Source organism: Entelurus aequoreus, linkage group LG08 (genome assembly GCF_033978785.1).
Source record: "Entelurus aequoreus isolate RoL-2023_Sb linkage group LG08, RoL_Eaeq_v1.1, whole genome shotgun sequence".
Taxonomy (NCBI): domain Eukaryota; kingdom Metazoa; phylum Chordata; class Actinopteri; order Syngnathiformes; family Syngnathidae; genus Entelurus; species Entelurus aequoreus.
The window spans coordinates 13,260,225-13,278,959 of NC_084738.1; the positions used below are offsets into that span (position 1 = coordinate 13,260,225).

Below are 18,735 nucleotides of genomic sequence, written 5' to 3' on the forward strand. Positions count from 1 at the left end.
ACACACATTGTGCCGTTTTGCTTTTCTCTCTCTACATGTAAACAATATATTTTTTGTAGATCTGCACCCTAAAGTGCTTGGCTTTAAGTACAAAAGGGAAGGGCATTGCCAGGATTGGAATGTGTAACCATAATTACCATTGTTAACTGCATGTGCTTCATAGGCTTTCTTTTACTGGCGGACATCACTAAGGCCCATCCAGATGTTGCATAAACAGGAAATCCTCTCATCTGGTTTAAACGTGATAACACGTATTTATATCCAACAATGTACAATCTAAGCCCACCCACCCTTTAACCTATCTGCACACATGAGGCATGTAACCACAGAACGTTGTATGCATGTTGAGGACTCTGTGACTATGTTTCCATGTTATGGAGCCAGCCTAGTGGAGTAAGAAAGAAAATCCAGACTGAGCCTCATTAACAATGTTTAAAAGTGCACATTTGGGCTTGTTGTAGAACAGACCTGGGCATTCTGCGGCCCGTGGGCCGCATCCGGCCCTTTGTGCGTCCCTGTCCGGCCCGCGTGAGGCCAATTATAAATTACAAAATACATTTTAAAAAGTATCTATGTCGAGTGTGCAATACAACGGTGCTGCTTTTGTTTTGAAAATCGTTATTTGTATTACTTCCGTGTGGACGTATGCGTGTGCGTGATTGTGAGTGAATGTGAACAGCTGCAATCATTAATTACAAAATAAAGTTGAAAAAACATCTACGTCGTGCGCGCAATACAACTGTGCTGCTTTTATTTTGAAAAGTATTATTTATGGGCGTGTGTCCGTGTGTAACCTGCGAGTGAAGGTGCACATGCAGCGACAAGTGATGCACGGTTTACACCCGAGACGCTAAAAAGAGAAAAGTTGATGACGAATGGCGTGTTTCCAACAAGACATGGACTGCCATGCAACGTTCCCTCTAAGGTGCGTGCCTGTGCAATTGCGCACTGCTCAAGCGTCTGCTGCGCGCAGCAAATATATGTCGCGCACCAAATCAAATCCCATCTGAATTCTAAACAAAATAAACATATTTATTCTATGTAATTTTGCAATGCAACTTTGAGTGACAGTGACAACAAGCGGCCCTAACGGTGTTCGTCAACACCGTTCAATTGAACACCGTTCAATTATTGTAACGTCTATCGAGATGCTTCGAGGCCAGGAATTATATCGATCACTTTATTGAGCAAAACTGTTTATATTCGGCCATAACCACACCAAAAACATAAGTAAAACACTTCTATCTCGAAAAACTAGTCATTTTCTGCCGTACAAACCAGGCCAAAACCAACTTGTCACCAACACGCATAGCACTAAACCACTGGTGCGTTTATGGCCACACAAAAAGTCGGACAACTCAAACACCACACAAAGTTACACTATGACTCCTCAGTCATACGTGTGCTTATTTTACTGTCATTTATTATTAATGTTAATTTATTTATATTAGTCATGGAATGCTGTTACACACACTATGTTGAAGTATTACTATTATTATTTATTATTATTATTATTATTTATCTTACGGTATATATCAAAAATAATATTGAGCAAGATTTAATTGAAATATTGTCGATGTGGCCCTCCAGCAGTGCTCGGGTTGCTCATGCGGCCCCCGGTAAAAATTAATTGCCCACCCCTGTTGTAGAATGTACTTTTTATTATAGCAACCAAAGTAAGGGTGGATGGGGAGAACCCAAGCACAACCCTTACAGTCATATCACAGATGACAAACATAGAATATAAATACAATGTGGGACTAGGGTCAAAACAACAATATTTGGAATTTAAAGCTACTGCCACAAATAAACTAGGACCGCCACAGCAAGATTCGGCGCTACCTGTTCGCCCTCACTCATAAACACATTATATTTATAAAACAATGGGACTGACCGTCAATGTGGCTTGTAGTTACAACTTCGTACAGTAAGTGGCGGGATGTTTTGGAACTCTGCTTCCTACCACTCCTCATATGCACTTTGGGCTTGACCTACTAGGATCCAAATATCTATTCATCCATCCATGTTCTACCGCTTGTCCCTTTTGAGGTCACAGGGAGTGCTTGAGCCTATCTCAGCTGCATTCGGGTGGAAGGCGGGGTACACCCTGGACAAGTCGCCACCTCATCACAGGGCCAACACAGATAGACAGACAACATTCACACTCACATTCACACACTAGGGCCAATTTAGTGCTGCCAATCAATATATCCCCAGGTGCATGTAGTTGGAGGTGGGAGGAAGCCGCAGTACCCGGAGGGAACCCACGAAGTCACGGGGAGAACATGCAAACTCCACACAGAAAGACCCAGAGCGCGGGGATCAAACCCAGGACCTTCGTATTTTGAGGCACATGTGCTACCTGAATCCAAATAAAAAGCACTAAATATTGTGTACAAATTATAAAATTGTGCTGTTAATGGGCGTGTTGCGGGTGATCTATTAAGACTGCGTTTACAATTGATAACAAGTGCAAAAGTGGTGCAGTCCACCCTATTTCAAATGAGGTTTTTGCGCATATACCGGCTGTCACCATGGAGACACTCATTTACCTCCACATTTAAGGCATCATGTGCTCCAACTTGTGGCGTTTAGTTATGTTGTTGACATGCATAACACAAATATAATATGAACCTCCTTTTCTAGAAGCATGATCTTATACACAACCAAACCTACTTTTAGCACACTGAAGGTGAAATGCATAGTGCAATTAGTGTTTTTCATATAGAAGGTATATTGAAATAATGTTTTTTTTTAAACATCATTAAAAAAATGCCATCAGACACCTGAATGAATTGATTGGATTAGTTTTAATCAGCCTCTTGAGTCAACCAGCAGCTGTAAAAATATAAAATGATATTGCTGAATAGACAATATGTCTAATACTTTGATTTCTGACAGTCAAAATATGTTGAGGGGCACACAGATGGAATATTTTCTCCCTCAATCGTCTGTCCTTTCTCAAAGCACTCACAGGCGGCCACCCGCTTGTTTGTGACAGTGAAAAAAAGGAGAAAAAGAAGCGACAAAAGAAAAGTTATTTCTTTGTGTAAACAAATGACATGCACATGCGTAATGTTCAATTATGCAAATAAGATGACAATATCATCTAACCCGTACCCAACCCACTTAAATTTGGACATTGTCATCATATATTGTAAGACATGAGCATCTAAAATGATTCTGTAATATTTTAACATACTTAACTTCTTTTTACACTTGTAGGACAGGTATGACCGCAAAAATGTCAAACTCTAGTAGTTAATTGATTTACATCACACTTCATCCAGTTATATTCTAATTGTAATTGTATAGCTTTGTTATACGGTAGTTAACTGATTTTTTCCACTTATGTGTGGACATGTGACATTCGCCAACAAATCAAGTCTTTTGAACGTCTCTTTTAAGTGAACGATGAGAACCGATTCCCAGTTGTTAGCCGTTCGTTTAGGAGCCCTTTTTTATGCACATGCAAATTTAGCGTCGGCAACTGCCCACTCTGAACGTTTGTGCCACCCGACTGGCAACTGGACAAGAAAAATGAGTCCGAGTTAAAGCATTTGGAATCAAAATAAAATAACATAAAAATAAAAAATATGTATTTTTTAAATATAAAAACCAAATATATATTTTAAAATTAATATTATTTTTTTATTGTATTCATTTTTGGATTTAAATGGATTATACTTGTATAGCGCTTTTGTACCTTCAAGGTACTCAAATCGCTTTGACACTATTTTCACATTCACACACTGATGGCGGAAGCTGCCATGCAAAGCCCTAACCACAACCATCAGGAGCAAGGGTGAAGTGTCTTGCCCAAGGACACAACGGATGTGACTAGGGTGGCGGAAGCTGGGATTGAACCCGGAACCCTTAAGTTGCTGACACGGCCGCTCTACCAACCAAACCACATTTATTTTTTATTTGGATTCACGTTTCGGGTTCATTCTTCTAAAGGGTACAATTTAGTGTACAATTTAGGGTACTATCTAGTACAATTTTGTGTTCACATTTTTATTATGTCCTATTTTTTATGGTAGTTTTATTTATACTTTTTCTATCTATTAATGCCTTTTATTGTACATTTGTGTGACCCGGGATGGACCACTCCTTATGCATCAGTCAGGGACGTCTGGGCGCTACTTGTCTACATGCAAGAGGATCCTATTTGTGATTAAAGGCTATATAAGTAAACTTTGATTTATTCTATATTGTATGCTACACATTTTTTATGTGCGGCAAAACTCAAACTAGTGATGTGACTGCCAAAGCCTGGGAATATGGCACCGCCTTATTGAATGTTTACAATGAAAACACAACAAAAAATAAAATTATAACTAATATTTCAGAATAATTCCCACTAATAGAGTAATATTTGTGTAAATTGAATTATTCTGATCTTATCTAATAATGAAAACACGAGTGTTTGTTTCCTGAAAAAACTAACTATAATACCGAGCCAGTCCGAACAGGTTTTTGGAAAAAACGGCTCTTCAAGATCTATAAACCCTACCTTTACTTATGTGACAGTGAAGATGTTTTAAAATAAGCCTGTACAGTTAATAAATATTTTTTGACAGTTTATTTTAATGGGGATTGTTTGTGAAGGGATTTTTTTCCTGCTACTACGGTATTTATTTGGCTGTGAACTAAAACCCACACATTTTTACAACATGAAGTCCATTAAATGTGACAAAAACAGTTTTGGTCTCATAATTAAAACAACAAAAGCTCGGCTCTGGCAGAGGTGTCACCTTAGATGCCAAAAAGGCAAACATTCCCCCAGATGTCTCATAACCACAAGGCTAGTAAAAAAAAAAAAAGTTTGTGTGTAACTTAGTACACGCCTATTTAAGTGGGCTTCAAGCTGTGAACCCAACAGCTAATGTGTTCTTTTAAAAGATGCCCACGCAATGTTTTGATAGCAATTGAAAAGAAGAATTCCGTACAAAGGAAGTTAAATATTGGGCTTGCTTACTTGGATACACTTGCACAGATTCAATACAAGAGCTAGAATAACAACTATGGAGGTTAATTTGTGTCTTTATTACAAAAGCTTTATTTGACACTGAATTTATGCAACTGATTTTTTTTTTTTTTTTTTTAAATAGTGTTTTTCAGTGTAAATAAATTCAGTGTAAAAAAATTTGGTGTAAAAAACTATTTAAAAATCCTTTTTGTGTGACTGTTTGTACCATGGTGTGATCAGCTTTTATCCTTTTTTGCAGAATCCTGGGATGTTTTCACTAATGCACTGCAACCTCCACTGTTTAAAGCAAGGGTGTCAAACTAATTTTAGATCGGGGGCCACATGGAGAAAAATCTACTCCCAAGTGGGCCGGACTGGTAAAATCACGGCACGATAACTTAAAAATAAAGACAACTTAAGATTGTTTTCTTTGTTTAAAAATAGAACAAGCACATTCTGAAAATGTACACATAATGTTGTTGGGCTTTTTTTATACTTATATGTTGCGGTTAATGGTATTCTACCTTTACTTGTCGTTATTTATACTTTCTGAATAAATTATGTGATAATGTCCATCAGTCAACTCATTGGTGTTAATTTTCAATTTATCAAGATAAAAAAATTATATCAAAATTAAATTACAGGATGTTATTTATGTAGTTTGCTCATTTTCCTCGTGTGAATGTTGTCTGTCTATCTGTGTTGGCCCTGCGATGAGGTGGCGACTTGTCCAGGGTGTACCCCGCCTTCCGCCCGATTGTAGCTGAGATAGGCTCCAGCGCCCCCCGCGACCCCGAAGGAAATAAGCGGTAGAAAATGGATGGATGGTGCACTAACATGTGGTTTATTTTTTTTACATATACAGTATAGCATAATCTACAAAGATACAAAGAATTGCTATGGTGACATCTCGTTAACACATTTAGAACAGCGGTTTCTTTCATTCAAATATTTCGGCTAATTTTTATACTTTGTATTTTTTATTTATTTTTTATTTTATTTTAAACAACATAAAAAAAGACAAGATACACTTACCATTAGTGCATCAACCCAAGAAAACCCTCCCTCCCCCATTCACACTCATCCACACTCATTTAAACAAAAGGGGCTGTAATTTTTATACTTAGCAAACTCATCTCGCGGGCCGGATAAAACCCGTATGTTTTGACACCCCTGGTTTAAAGTGTTCATAAATAGGAATCCAAGCACATACGGCAGGTTACATGGACTGGAGTGTGTAGTGCTGTATCACCTGCAACACTGGTGACCTGCAAACTTGACACCCCATTGGCGTGTTCTTAGACATGATCGATTGCTTCAGTAAAAAAAGTTTTAATCTACCAAAAGTGGGTCTTGACTTTTGAAGCAAACAAAATGTCTGCACTGAATTGTTTCACACTGGTTTTTCATACACTGAATGTTTACACACTGAATTTTAAAACACTGTAGTTTTAACAAACGGAAATTTTAAACACACAAATTCAATGAAATTGTCAGCATAATTTGATGTAAAAGAATTCAGTTCACAAAATTCAAACGCAAAAAATTTGGTTACATCAATCAGTGTCCTAAAAGGCTTTCGTAGTAAAGACACAAATTAACCTTGATTAATAAATACTGTATTCAATATTTTGCCTCTCAGAAGGAAAATGAGGTATCCAAATGTTTTAATTGCTATAAAAAATAAAATGTATGTATGAATAATTTTGAGTAAATATTTATTACACATAACTTAAATAGTTATGTTAACAGTTGAACATAATGCAATACAAAACAGTAATATATGTAATACACCAGGTCTCTTCCAAGATATTAAAATTCAAGTAAAATTGTTTTATCATGTTTTTTTTACAATATTTTTTAAAAACATTTGTTTATTGAATATTTGACATATACAGTTCAGAAATACAATACCTTTTGCAGTGTTGGGAGTTTAATCCAGAAACCAATACAAAACATGACACTTACATGAAAGATAATTTAGTGTATTGCTGAAAGAAAAAATAAAGTACTGTACCTGTATTTTCTTTGTTTTCACCACCCAAATCCTAAAAGATGTCCCATCCCGGTGAGCCTAAAAACAGCCAAACCACAAGTTAGCTTTGCAAAAAATAGAAGACATTTTCAAATCAACTGCCAAACTTGCTAAAACATCACAACATTGGCATGTAGCATCAATTAAGCAATATTCTTGTTCATATTTTAACCCCCACAATATATTTTCATCTTTAAATAGGACCTAAAAGTGATAGGTCATTTATGAGCAGGCAAAAACTTGGCCAGCTAGTTCCATCAATTGGTCAAATTAGCTAATCCATCTAAATTTTTTGTTATCAAACTCTCACCTTAAATCACAAGTTAATGGATACATACAGTTTGTATGAACAAATTCAGCTCACTCGTTTTTATTCAATGAAATTGTCAGCATAATTTGATGTAAAAGAATTCAGTTCACTAAATTCAAACGCAAAAAATTCAGTTACATCAATTCAGTGTCCTAAAAGGTTTTCGTAGTCTAGACACAAATTAACCTTGATAAAAAAAAATGAATTCAATATTTTGCCTTTCAGAAGGAACATTTTTAAATTGCTATACAAAATAAAATGAATGTATTAATCATTTTGAATGAATATATATTACACATAACTTAAATTGTTATTTTAACAGTTGAACATAATAAAATACAAAATAGTAATTAAATGTAATACACCCGGTCTCTTCCAATATATCAAAATTCAAGTAAAATTGTTTCATCATGCTTTTTACAATCTTTTTTTTTTTTAAACATTTGTTTATTGAATTTTGGACATATACGGTCCAGAAAAAAAATACTTTTTGCAGTGTTGGGAATTTAATCCACAAATCAATACAAAACAAGACACTTACATGAAAGATAATTTAGTGTATTGCTGAAAAAACAAACGAGTAGTGTACCTGTATTTTCTTTCTTTTCACGACCCAAATCTTTAAATATGTCACAACCATTATTTCTATGTTGTCTATTACCATTGTTGGTATATTCATTATTCCTACATTGTTGATACAAATTATTGTTACAGTGTAATAATTATTGTAACCTGTGGTAACGCCACTATGATACATCATTTCTATTATAATCCTTAAACAAAGTAACAGTGAAACTCATGTGAATAATCACTGAATGGAGAACTGGGGGTGGGATGAAATAAATTATCTTCTTCACACTCCCTTTCAGGCAAAACTGGACAATCATGCATTACATACTATACATTACCTTTTGCAGTATATTAATTTATATTATTATGTGTTATCAACTTTGTACTTTAAAAAATTTTTTTTTTTAATGTCATTGCCTGAAATAAATAAATAAAAGAAAAAAAAATGAAATGAAACATCCCAGTGAGCCTGCAAAACAGCCAAACCACAAGTTAGACATTTTCAAATCAACTGCCTAACTTCTAAAAAAAAAACATCACAACATTGGCATTCTAGCATCAATCAAGCCATATTTTTGTTCATATTTTAAACCCCACAATAGATTTTCATCTTAAAATACGACCTAATAGTGACAGGTCATTTATGAGCAGGCAAAAACTTGGCCAGCTAGTTCCATCAATTGGTCAAATTAGCTAATCTGGCTACATTTTTTTGTTATCAAATTCTCCCCTTAAGACACGAGTTAATGGATACATACAGTTTGTATGAACACAATTTCCACTAAAATATAAATTGTTGGGATGGACAGTTGAACTTTAGAAGGTAACAGCTGACGAACCTCACACTTGTTGCATCCTTCCTGGTCCTCTTTTCAAAACGGGCTCTCTTTGAAGTGTGGACTTCAGAGGTCGCGATGGCGGGAAACCAAAACCACACAAAAACATGACCAAAACATTAACTCTTGTCTCCCGAGATTGTCAAAAACATCTTCATAGTGTTCAGTGGGCGATGCAATGGTTCAGACCGGGCTGGTGACGGAGAAGAAGGGGAAGAGCAGATGGAGGAATTTAACGTGGGGGTGGGCGGGTCGATCCAAATATCGACAGTATCGATATACAAGGGTAGTATCAATATTGTGATGATACTCGTGTCATGAGATTGATATTTTTAAGTTCTCTTCTGTTTATTTGAACCAATCTCTGTTTTTTTGCCTATTGTTATATTATTGTTATTGTTTGATTTTATATTATGTATGGCAAAAAACCCAAGGATTTGAATGACAGCAAATAATAATTTTTTTTAGCTTTTGTTGAGTTATTCTGCGCTATTGACTTTAATTTGTTAAACAAAAGTATTTCATAAAATGGAATGAGAATATATTAATGATTTTGTTGATATTGGATTTTGTTGATATTGTTACATTGGGTCATATATCGTGATTATAATAATTTGCAACAAATTAGAGGCCAAAAACACAAAATCATTCAAGTATCTTATATATATATATATATATATATATATATATATATATATATATATATATATATATATATATATATATATATATATATATATATATATATATATATATATATATATATATATATATAAAGGCTGCAACTAACGATTAATTTGATAATCGATTAATCTGTCGATTATTACTTCGATTAATCGATTAATAATCGGATAAAATAAACAAACTACATTTCTATCCTATCCAGTATTTTATTGAAAAAAAACAGCATACTAGCACCATACTTATTTTGATTATTGTTTCTCAGGTGTTTGTAAATGTTGCAGTTTATAAATAAAGGTTTATTTAAAAAAAAAAAAAAAATTGTATTTAAAAAAAAACAAAACAAAAAATACTGCGCATAGCATAGATTCAACGAATCGATGACTAAATTAATCGGCAACTATTTTTATAATCGATTTTAATCGATTAGTTGTTGCAGCCCTAATATATATATATATATATATATATATATATATATATATATATATATATATATATATATATATATATATATATATATATATATATATATATATATATATATATATATATATATATATATATGTATGTATCGAGCACTATTTTTTGGATAATCTAATTAAGACATATATATATATATATATATATATATATATATCAATCATTCAATCAATGTTTATTTATATAGCCCTAAATCACAAGTGTCTCAAAGGGCTGTATATATATATATATATATATATATATATATATATATATATATATATATATATATATATATATATATATATATATACATGTACACACATATATATATATATATATATATATATATATACATGTACACATATATATATATATATATATATATATATATATATATATATATATATATATATATATATATATATATATATATGTATATATATATATATATATATATATATATATATATATATATATATATATATGTATATATATATATATATATATATATATATACACAGGGTGATTAAAAAATAATATGCCAAAATCATCAGGCATTTATTCAGTTCTAAAGCATTGTAATAGACTGAATCAATGGTCACCAAGTTTTATTCACCGTTGTGGTCATGTCATCCTTTCGGCGCCGTTCAATTATAGGAAGACCAACTGTTTATTTACCCTCGAAATGGCAAATAATAGCAGCAATCAACACAGTGGATAGCGACATCCTTGGGAGCGTTTGAGAGGAATTCTCATATCGTCTTGATGTTGGTGGCCATATTGAGCACTTGTAAAGCATGAAAAAAATACTCGAAATGATGTACAACACATGCGTTCAAGCTCGGTTTTCTGTTGTTTTTCATTTTTGAAATATCGAATGGTAATTTTGTCATATTATTTTTTAATCACCCTGTGCATGTGTGTGTGTATATATATATATATATATATATATATATATATATATATATATATATATATATATATATATATATATATATATATATGTATTCACATTATCATTATGGGGTATTGTCTGTAGAATTTTGAGGACAAAAATGAATTTATTCCATTTTGGAATGAGGCTGTAACATAACAAAATGTGGAAAAACTGAAGCGTTGTGAATACTTTCCGAATATATATATGCAGTATATATATAGTTTATATATAATAATGCATATGTTCCTTTTGACTGTACATGTACTATAAATTTATAATGTATTTATATTATTCACATGTGAATAATGCTGTATAATAGACTGTATTTATGTTATTTACATGTGAATAATGCTGCATAATAGACTGTATTTATATTATTCACATGTGAATAATGCTGTATAATAGACAGTATTTATATTATTCACATGTGAATAATGCTGTATAATAGACTGTATTTATATTATTCACATGTGAATAATGCTGTATAATAGACTGTATTTATATTATTCACATGTGAATAATGCTGTATAATAGACTGTATTTATATTATTCACATGTGAATAATGCTGTATAATAGACAGTATTTATATTATTCACATGTGAATAATGCTGTATAATAGACTGTATTTATATTATTCACATGTGAATAATGCTGTATAATAGACTGTATTTATATTATTCACATGTGAATAATGCTGTATAATAGACTGTATTTATATTATTCACATGTAAAAAATACCTAAGTGTTTATTGTCTATTGTGAGCTAACTGTGGTGCTGAATTTCCCCCAGGTATCAATAAAATACTTTCTATTCTATTCTATTCTATATATATATATACACACACACACACACACACACACACACACACACACACACACACACACACACACACACACACACACACACACATATACACTGTACATTCACAAATACATACACATATATGTATAAATAGCTTATATATATATATATATATATATATATATATATATATATATATATATATATATATATATATATATATATATGTATATATATATATATATATATATATATATATATATATATATATATATATATATATATATATACACACACATTAAAAATAAAGCATATATATGCATACATAAATACATATGCATATATATTTGTATATATACACATATATATATGTAGTAGTACTATATATAGTACTATTACACTTTATAATATAATATTATATATGTATATGTATAAGTATATATATATATATATATATATATATATATATATATATATATATATATATATGTATATATTTATATATATATATGTATGTATATATATATATATATATATATATATATATATATATATATATACATATATATATATATATATATATATATATATATATATATATATATATATATATATATATATATATATATATATATATATATAAAGAGTAAAGTACAATTCCAAGTTTACGATCCAGATCAGGGGTGTCAAACGTAAAGCCCGTGAACAGGTTTTATCCGGCCCGCGGGATGAGTTTGCTAAGTATAAAAATGAGCCGAAATTTTTGAATGAAAGAATCCGCTGTTCTAAATGTGTCCACTGGATGTCGCAATAGCAATTCTTGTATCTTTGTAAATGATGCTACATATGTAAAAAAAAAAAAAAAAAACACATGATGTTAGTGCACCAGTCGAGGAAAATGAGCAAACTACATTAATAACATACTGTAATTTGATTTTGATATTTTTTTATCATGATAGATTGAAAATCAACACAAATGAGTTGACTGATGAACATTATCACATAATTTATTCAGAAAGTATAAATAACGACAAATAAAGGTAGAATACTATTAACCACAACATGTAAGTGTAAAAAAAAACAACAACATTATGATTTGTACATTTTCAGAATGTGCTTGTTCTATTTTCAAATAAAGAAAACAATCTGAAGTTGTCTTTATTTTTAAGTTATCGTGCCGTGATTTTACCAGTCTGGCCCACTTGGGAGTAGATTTTTCTCCATGTGGCCCCCCATCTAAAATGAGTTTGACACCCCTGATCTAGATGCATTTGTAGAGATTATAGTACCCTCTGAATAAACTCAATTGAGCAAAATGATATCAACATGAAAATACAATATTTCAGTCTTTTTAGCATATCAATTTAAAAACACAAGTACAACATTTTAAAAAGTACAGTAAGAAATAAAATAAAGTAAGAATAAAAAGATTATGTTTATAATAGCTTTAAAATACTGTACATGTACAAGTAAAATACGTATACATACAAAGTAAAAAGTATGAGTAAAGCTAAATAAAAAATAAAAGTACAATAAAAAAATGCAAATATACAATAAAAATACATGTACAAGTAAAATATATTTGAAAATAAATATTTCTGAAATTATATACATGTTTAAAAAAAAAAGCTGAATAAAGCTAAATTGAAAAAAACTACAATAAGAATAAAATATACATGAAAATTAATGTACATGTACAAGTACAAGTAAACATTTAAATGAGATAATATTTCACAAATTATATACTGAAATTGGTGCTATTGTTTTTTGAAAAGGTTAAATTATATATTTAGAAAAGACACAAATAAATAAAATTAACTTCCATCCACCCATTTTCTACCGCTTGTCCCTTAAATTAGATTGAATAATTTTAAAAAAATCTGAGGAAAATATTAAAATGGAATACAATGAAATTGAAAATAAAACAACAAAATAAACCTACATTATATGAAAAAAAAAAAATCAAAAATATACCAAAAATACAGTTATATTCTATATCCTTGGCATGTTGATATTTTGTTTTGAGTTATGTCATTCACTCAAGGACGCGTTACAAACAACCGTCCTAGAAGTGCAGTCCCGTCATCAGACCAACATCCGCTTGGGGAGCTCCCAACTCGAGCTCGCTGCCTCCCATTGCCGTGTTGTTGCTCGGCTGACTTCCTTTTGTCTGCTTCATCAGCAACACAAAAGCAACTCACCCCAATCAGCCTGAGAGCGTTCTGGCGCTGACGACCTCCTTGTAATGCGACGTGACCTCCTCAAGGCTGAGTGAGTTATCTTTCACCTCTGGAGGCAGAAATGAAATGAAAGAAGATCAATAGTTATCCACAGATAAAGTATTTGTCTCTTGTTATTATGGATGGGAGGCTTTATTGATACTGACATGGAGTGGTGTCATTCAATTTGTCATCACTCTCCAGTTATGCTAACTGGATTTCCTGTCCATTCACTTCCAGCTGGAGGTCAATCAGAATTGTTCTTGAGCCTATTGAACTGTCAATAGCGTTCAAATAAAAGGCTGCATCATGTCGCTCTGTGTTGCATTCCGTCCTAATAAGTAACAAACAAAAAGTGAGAGAAGGCCAGCACACTCAGCGTCTCAGCAGTGACGTTCATTAGGAGACGACAATGCGACAAGGACGATGTGACCGAGTCACTCAGCGATGACCACAGTTAGACCTCGGCCAATGCGGAAAGTATTGTGGAAAGAGATTATTCTAGATCGTACCTAATGTCATGACTGGTTCATTTATCTTCTTTTGACCTTTTTTTTTGCCTAAATTCATTCTTGTTTCTGGTTATTGTTTTTATATTGATTTTATCTTGATTTTGTATGTACTTTATGTCATATTTTATTCATTATGGGACGAGCGGTAGAAAATGGATGGATTGATGGATGGATGGTCACCTATTGTTTGTCTTTGGTACACTAATGTGTATATTATAGGCCATTTTTTGTTTTATTTTTACAAAAATATGTATCTATTTTTACATTGCTCTTCTTATCTTTGGTATGAACATTATTATGTAAACTCAAAGTTCTGGTTTTTGTTGTTGTTGCTATTTTTGTATTACAAAATTGTATTATTGATCATGTTATACTGCATTGTAATCTTTTGTTTTGTGATTGTGTGATGTTTTTTTGTAATAAACTAAATAAACAAGGCATCGACCCTCCAGCGTTGCAGACGCAGCCTATATTGTATCCCTTTAATTTAGGTAGCCAGGGACTGCAGATGGAAATTAGCTATTTAGCTATAATCTGGTACAGAACATATCTGTCTTTGAGCTTAATGTTTCTGTACATTGTCCCTTCAAATAAAGACTAAACTAAACTATAATATAACAAGTAAAAAAGTGAAAAATGTTAAATTGTTTTACAAAATTATCCGAAACTTTTCAGAACTAGTGGGGAAAAAAAGGAACATTTGGGCACTTTCCATTGAACATTTTCAAAAACACTGGAAACAACATAAAAATACTACAAGACATATTTTGAAAAAAATGCATTAAAAAAAACCCCACTGAAAATTCTCCCACATCTACATAAGCAATGTATAAGCACGACAAAGGTCGAGTTATATTTGTGCAAGCGTCAACACAAAAATTACTTTTTGGCTGACTTAACATCAATTCACTCCAGATTATGCATGAGGGAATGACTAAAAAGGACCCCCCCGCCCCTACACACACATATATTTTAACACATGCCTTAAGCAGTGCCCATTGTTTTGATTGTAGATGACATAAGGCAGGAAGGAGGACTCAACATGTCATGTCAGCTCAAGAGACACCTTTAGATGTGTTTTGGTGATCTCTTGTGATCAATGCTATGTCATGTCACCTCAAGAGGCCCTGAAGATGTGTTTTTAGCGACCTCTTGTGGTCAGTGCTATGTCATGTCAGCTCAAGAGGCCCTGAAGATGTGTTTTTAGCGACCTCTTGTGGTCAGTGCTATGTCATGTCAGCTCAAGAGACCCCTGTAGATGTGTTTTAATGACCTCTTGTGGTCATAAATCAGACTTCTTTTTTAAATTCATGAGGTTCAACAGCGACTCACATGGTTACGAAACATTGAAAAAAACAAACTGGGGGTTGCAAGTCCACTCCTTTGCATTTTTTTTCTCTGTTGGGTTGCATAAAAAATACTCTCCATTGTATGTTCCTTTAAAGCAGTCCTTCTCCTTATCTTGACACCCTTATCTTGACACATACAGATAAGAAAATAAACATTAACTCCAGGGGGCGCGTTAACATAATGATGTACCTTGATGGGGGCGTGGCCACTGCTTTAAAGCCAGAAAGGCCTACAATGCTGGCTCAGTCAATGCGTTGCTTTAGCGCCCTCCTCTGGTCAAAGATCAGACCGCAGTGCCATATTCTTCTAACAATAGCTTATTATTATTATTATATGAGTTGAAATAAACAACAACCACCCAATTACTTTACCATATTTTTCGGATTATAAATCGCAGTTTTTTTCATAGTTTGGGCGGGGGTGCGATTTATACTCAGGAGCGATTTATGTGTGAAATTATTAACACATTACCGTAAAATATCAAATAATATTATTTATCTCAATCACGTAAGAGACTAGGCGTATGTCAGCAATCGTCACACACGTTCTCAGTTGGTTATTTATGCGTCATATAACGTACACTTATTCAGCCTGTTGTTCACTATTATTTATTTATTTTAAATTGCCTTTCAAATGTCTATTCTTGGTGTTGGATTTTATCAAATAAATTTCCCCAAAAAATGCGACTTATACTCTAGTGCGATTTATATATGTTTTTTTCCTTTTTTATTATGCATTTTCGGCCGGTGCGATTTATACTCCGGAGCGATTTATAATCCGAAAAATACGGTATCTATTCAACCAAAAATGAATACTCTATAAATATTGGTTTGTTGTCATGCATCACATGACAAGATGGCGTCTGGCCGGCAGTTTGCACGCCTCCTTCCTGTCTAACTTAGACAAAACGGACAGTTCTCCACAGCTGGAGATACCATGATTAGTCAGGACTATCGCGTATGCTTCCTAAGAAAGCAGATATGTTGAAGTTTTTGCTAAAAAATGGTTAATGTAAAACAACTGCACAGTGTAGAGTTTTTCCAAGATGTAGTGGCTGCTGGTTGCAGAAGCTGTGTGCTCTTGTGTATTCTTTTGTCTTTGTATGTTTTTTGCCTTTTGGCTCGGGCCCTTTCAGGAGTGTGCAACAAGGGGTGGCACTTTATTGACTTCTGCGCTGCTTTTCGGTGCTTTTTTTGTGAACTTTTGGATCTGCCAACTAGGGCTGGGCGATATATCGATGTACTCGATATATCGCGGGTTTGTCTCTGTGCGATATAGAAAATGACTATATTGTGATATTCGAGTATACGTTCTCACGCAGGTGTTTTTAGCTGCGGAAATTACACTACATGCGTTTCTCACTCTTTCTTGTCTCTCCTCCTCAATAAAACAAGCGCACCTTCTTACATACGTCAAATACGTATACGCCCTCGCGGAGCAGAGAGGTAGCGGCATGGGTAATGTTAGCTGTGGTGCGAGTGGTAATACGAGAGAAAGAAGGTGCGAATCTGGTAACAAATGAAGGAAGAATTAATTCCCAAGAAAAACAGCACCGGGTCCATCGCCTGGCGGTGGTTTGGCTTCAAACGGGAGTATGTCGAACAGACAACCGTAATTTGTCAAGTGTGCGGCAAAAGCGTTGCTACAAAAAGTAGCATTACTGCTAATATGTAGCATCATTTGAAAAGTCACCCGCTAGAGAATGAGGAGTGCTTGAAACTCCGCATGTCAACATCTCCGTTCTGTGCCACACCAACAAAATGCAGAGGCAACCATTTCCACATCAACACCGTATGGAAAAAAATAGTCAACAACAGCAGGAGATAACGTCCGCAGGAACCTACCACATAGCGAAGGACATACACTATTTGATTTCCTATTGAGACACTTGTGATTTAGGGCTATATAAATAAACATTGATTGATTGATTGATTGATATTATGCAGCTCATTTTTATTTGGCAGTTATTGAAATATCTTGTGTGTCATCATGTACAAAAGTGCGCTTTATTTGTTTTAATTGTAGTGGCGTTCTGTACAAAAAGTGCACTTTAATTTAGTGTTGTTTTGATATGTCATCTTAGTGACATCATGCACAAAAGTGCACTCGTAGCTTGTTTTAAAATGTCTCTGACAATCTTGCACTTTCTGTTTTGGAAATGACATGAATGTTTGTGCCACTGCTTAATAACTGTTTAATAAATAGTTTTGCTAAATTGACTTAGTTGTGATTTCCCTCTCTGCATGAAAGTTTAAAATAAGCATATATTAATGCAGTATGAACAAGAATGTTTTAATGTAGACACATAGAATCATCATACTACTGTGATTATAGGCATCAAGTGTTCATTCAAGGCTAAGGCAAAATATCGAGATATATATCTTGTATCGTGACATGGCCTAAAAATATTGAGATATTAAAAAAAGGCCATATGGCCCAGCCCTACTGCCAACTGCTGGCTCTATGCCACACCTGAGTCCACGCGGAGAGACCAGAGGAGATACGAAGGAAGAGATCCTCGTACATCCCGATGTACGAGCTTCACGGAGCGCTGGCTGAATGAGCGTGTGTCGGACACCTCGGTCTGCTCGGACGGATTCTCGCTCATCCGTGCAGACCGGACATTGGCCAAGAGCTAGTATGAAGCCTAGTCTCTTAGTTGCTTTGTTGGGCCTGTTCCTTGTCTCTGGCCGTGCTGCCCCCCACGCCCAGGCAGACGTTGGCGTGGAGCACTGCAGAGGCCACCACGATGTATGTGGATGTTGAAATGGTGTTTCTGTTGTTTTGTTTTGTTGTTTGTCTATGCATGATGCAATATGTGCGCAATATGTATTATCTATTGCTAATTTTTTTGTTTTTCTTTGTGTTTTACGTTTGTAGCTGCGTGTAGAGGTGGCGCCGCTGGTTTCAAAAACTAGTCTTCTTCTTGTTGTTTTATGTTTTATTTAACTCAATGTTAAAGGTTCATTACCGCCACCTACTGTATTGGAGTGTGAACCAGAGTTCCCTCCTTTGTCCCTGCCTCATATACATATCTTCGCATACTAA

At 33.6% G+C, this 18,735-nt stretch overlaps 2 protein-coding genes across 5 annotated transcripts in view; both read right to left on the bottom strand.

Annotated features, from left to right (window-relative positions):
* LOC133655435 (gap junction gamma-1 protein-like) overlaps positions 1-13,826 on the bottom strand; it is a 19,740-nt gene extending 5,914 nt beyond the window's left edge. Inside the window, exons 1-3 of one of the 2 annotated variants that reach the window (XM_062055615.1) lie at positions 13,808-13,826; positions 8,727-8,787; positions 6,990-7,046 (exon numbers count right to left, since the gene is read on the bottom strand). Coding sequence is in view for 1 of the 2 variants with exons in the window: in XM_062055614.1 (XP_061911598.1) it covers positions 1,895-1,973 (79 nt within the window). In the remaining variant the exon portion in view is untranslated. Of the gene's footprint in view, positions 1-1,894; positions 2,013-6,989; positions 7,047-8,726; positions 8,788-13,807 lie in introns of those variants that run through there. The other variant, XM_062055614.1, reaches the window with a different exon arrangement.
* Positions 13,205-18,735, bottom strand: part of LOC133655436 (probable phosphatase phospho1) — a 28,241-nt gene continuing 22,710 nt past the window's right edge. For 2 of the 3 annotated variants that reach the window (XR_009826999.1, XR_009826998.1), the window contains exons 4-5: positions 13,993-14,159; positions 13,205-13,895 (exon numbers count right to left, since the gene is read on the bottom strand). The gene's annotated coding sequence lies outside the window, so the exon portion shown is untranslated. The remainder of the gene's footprint in view (positions 13,896-13,992; positions 14,160-18,735) is intronic. The other variant, XR_009827000.1, reaches the window with a different exon arrangement.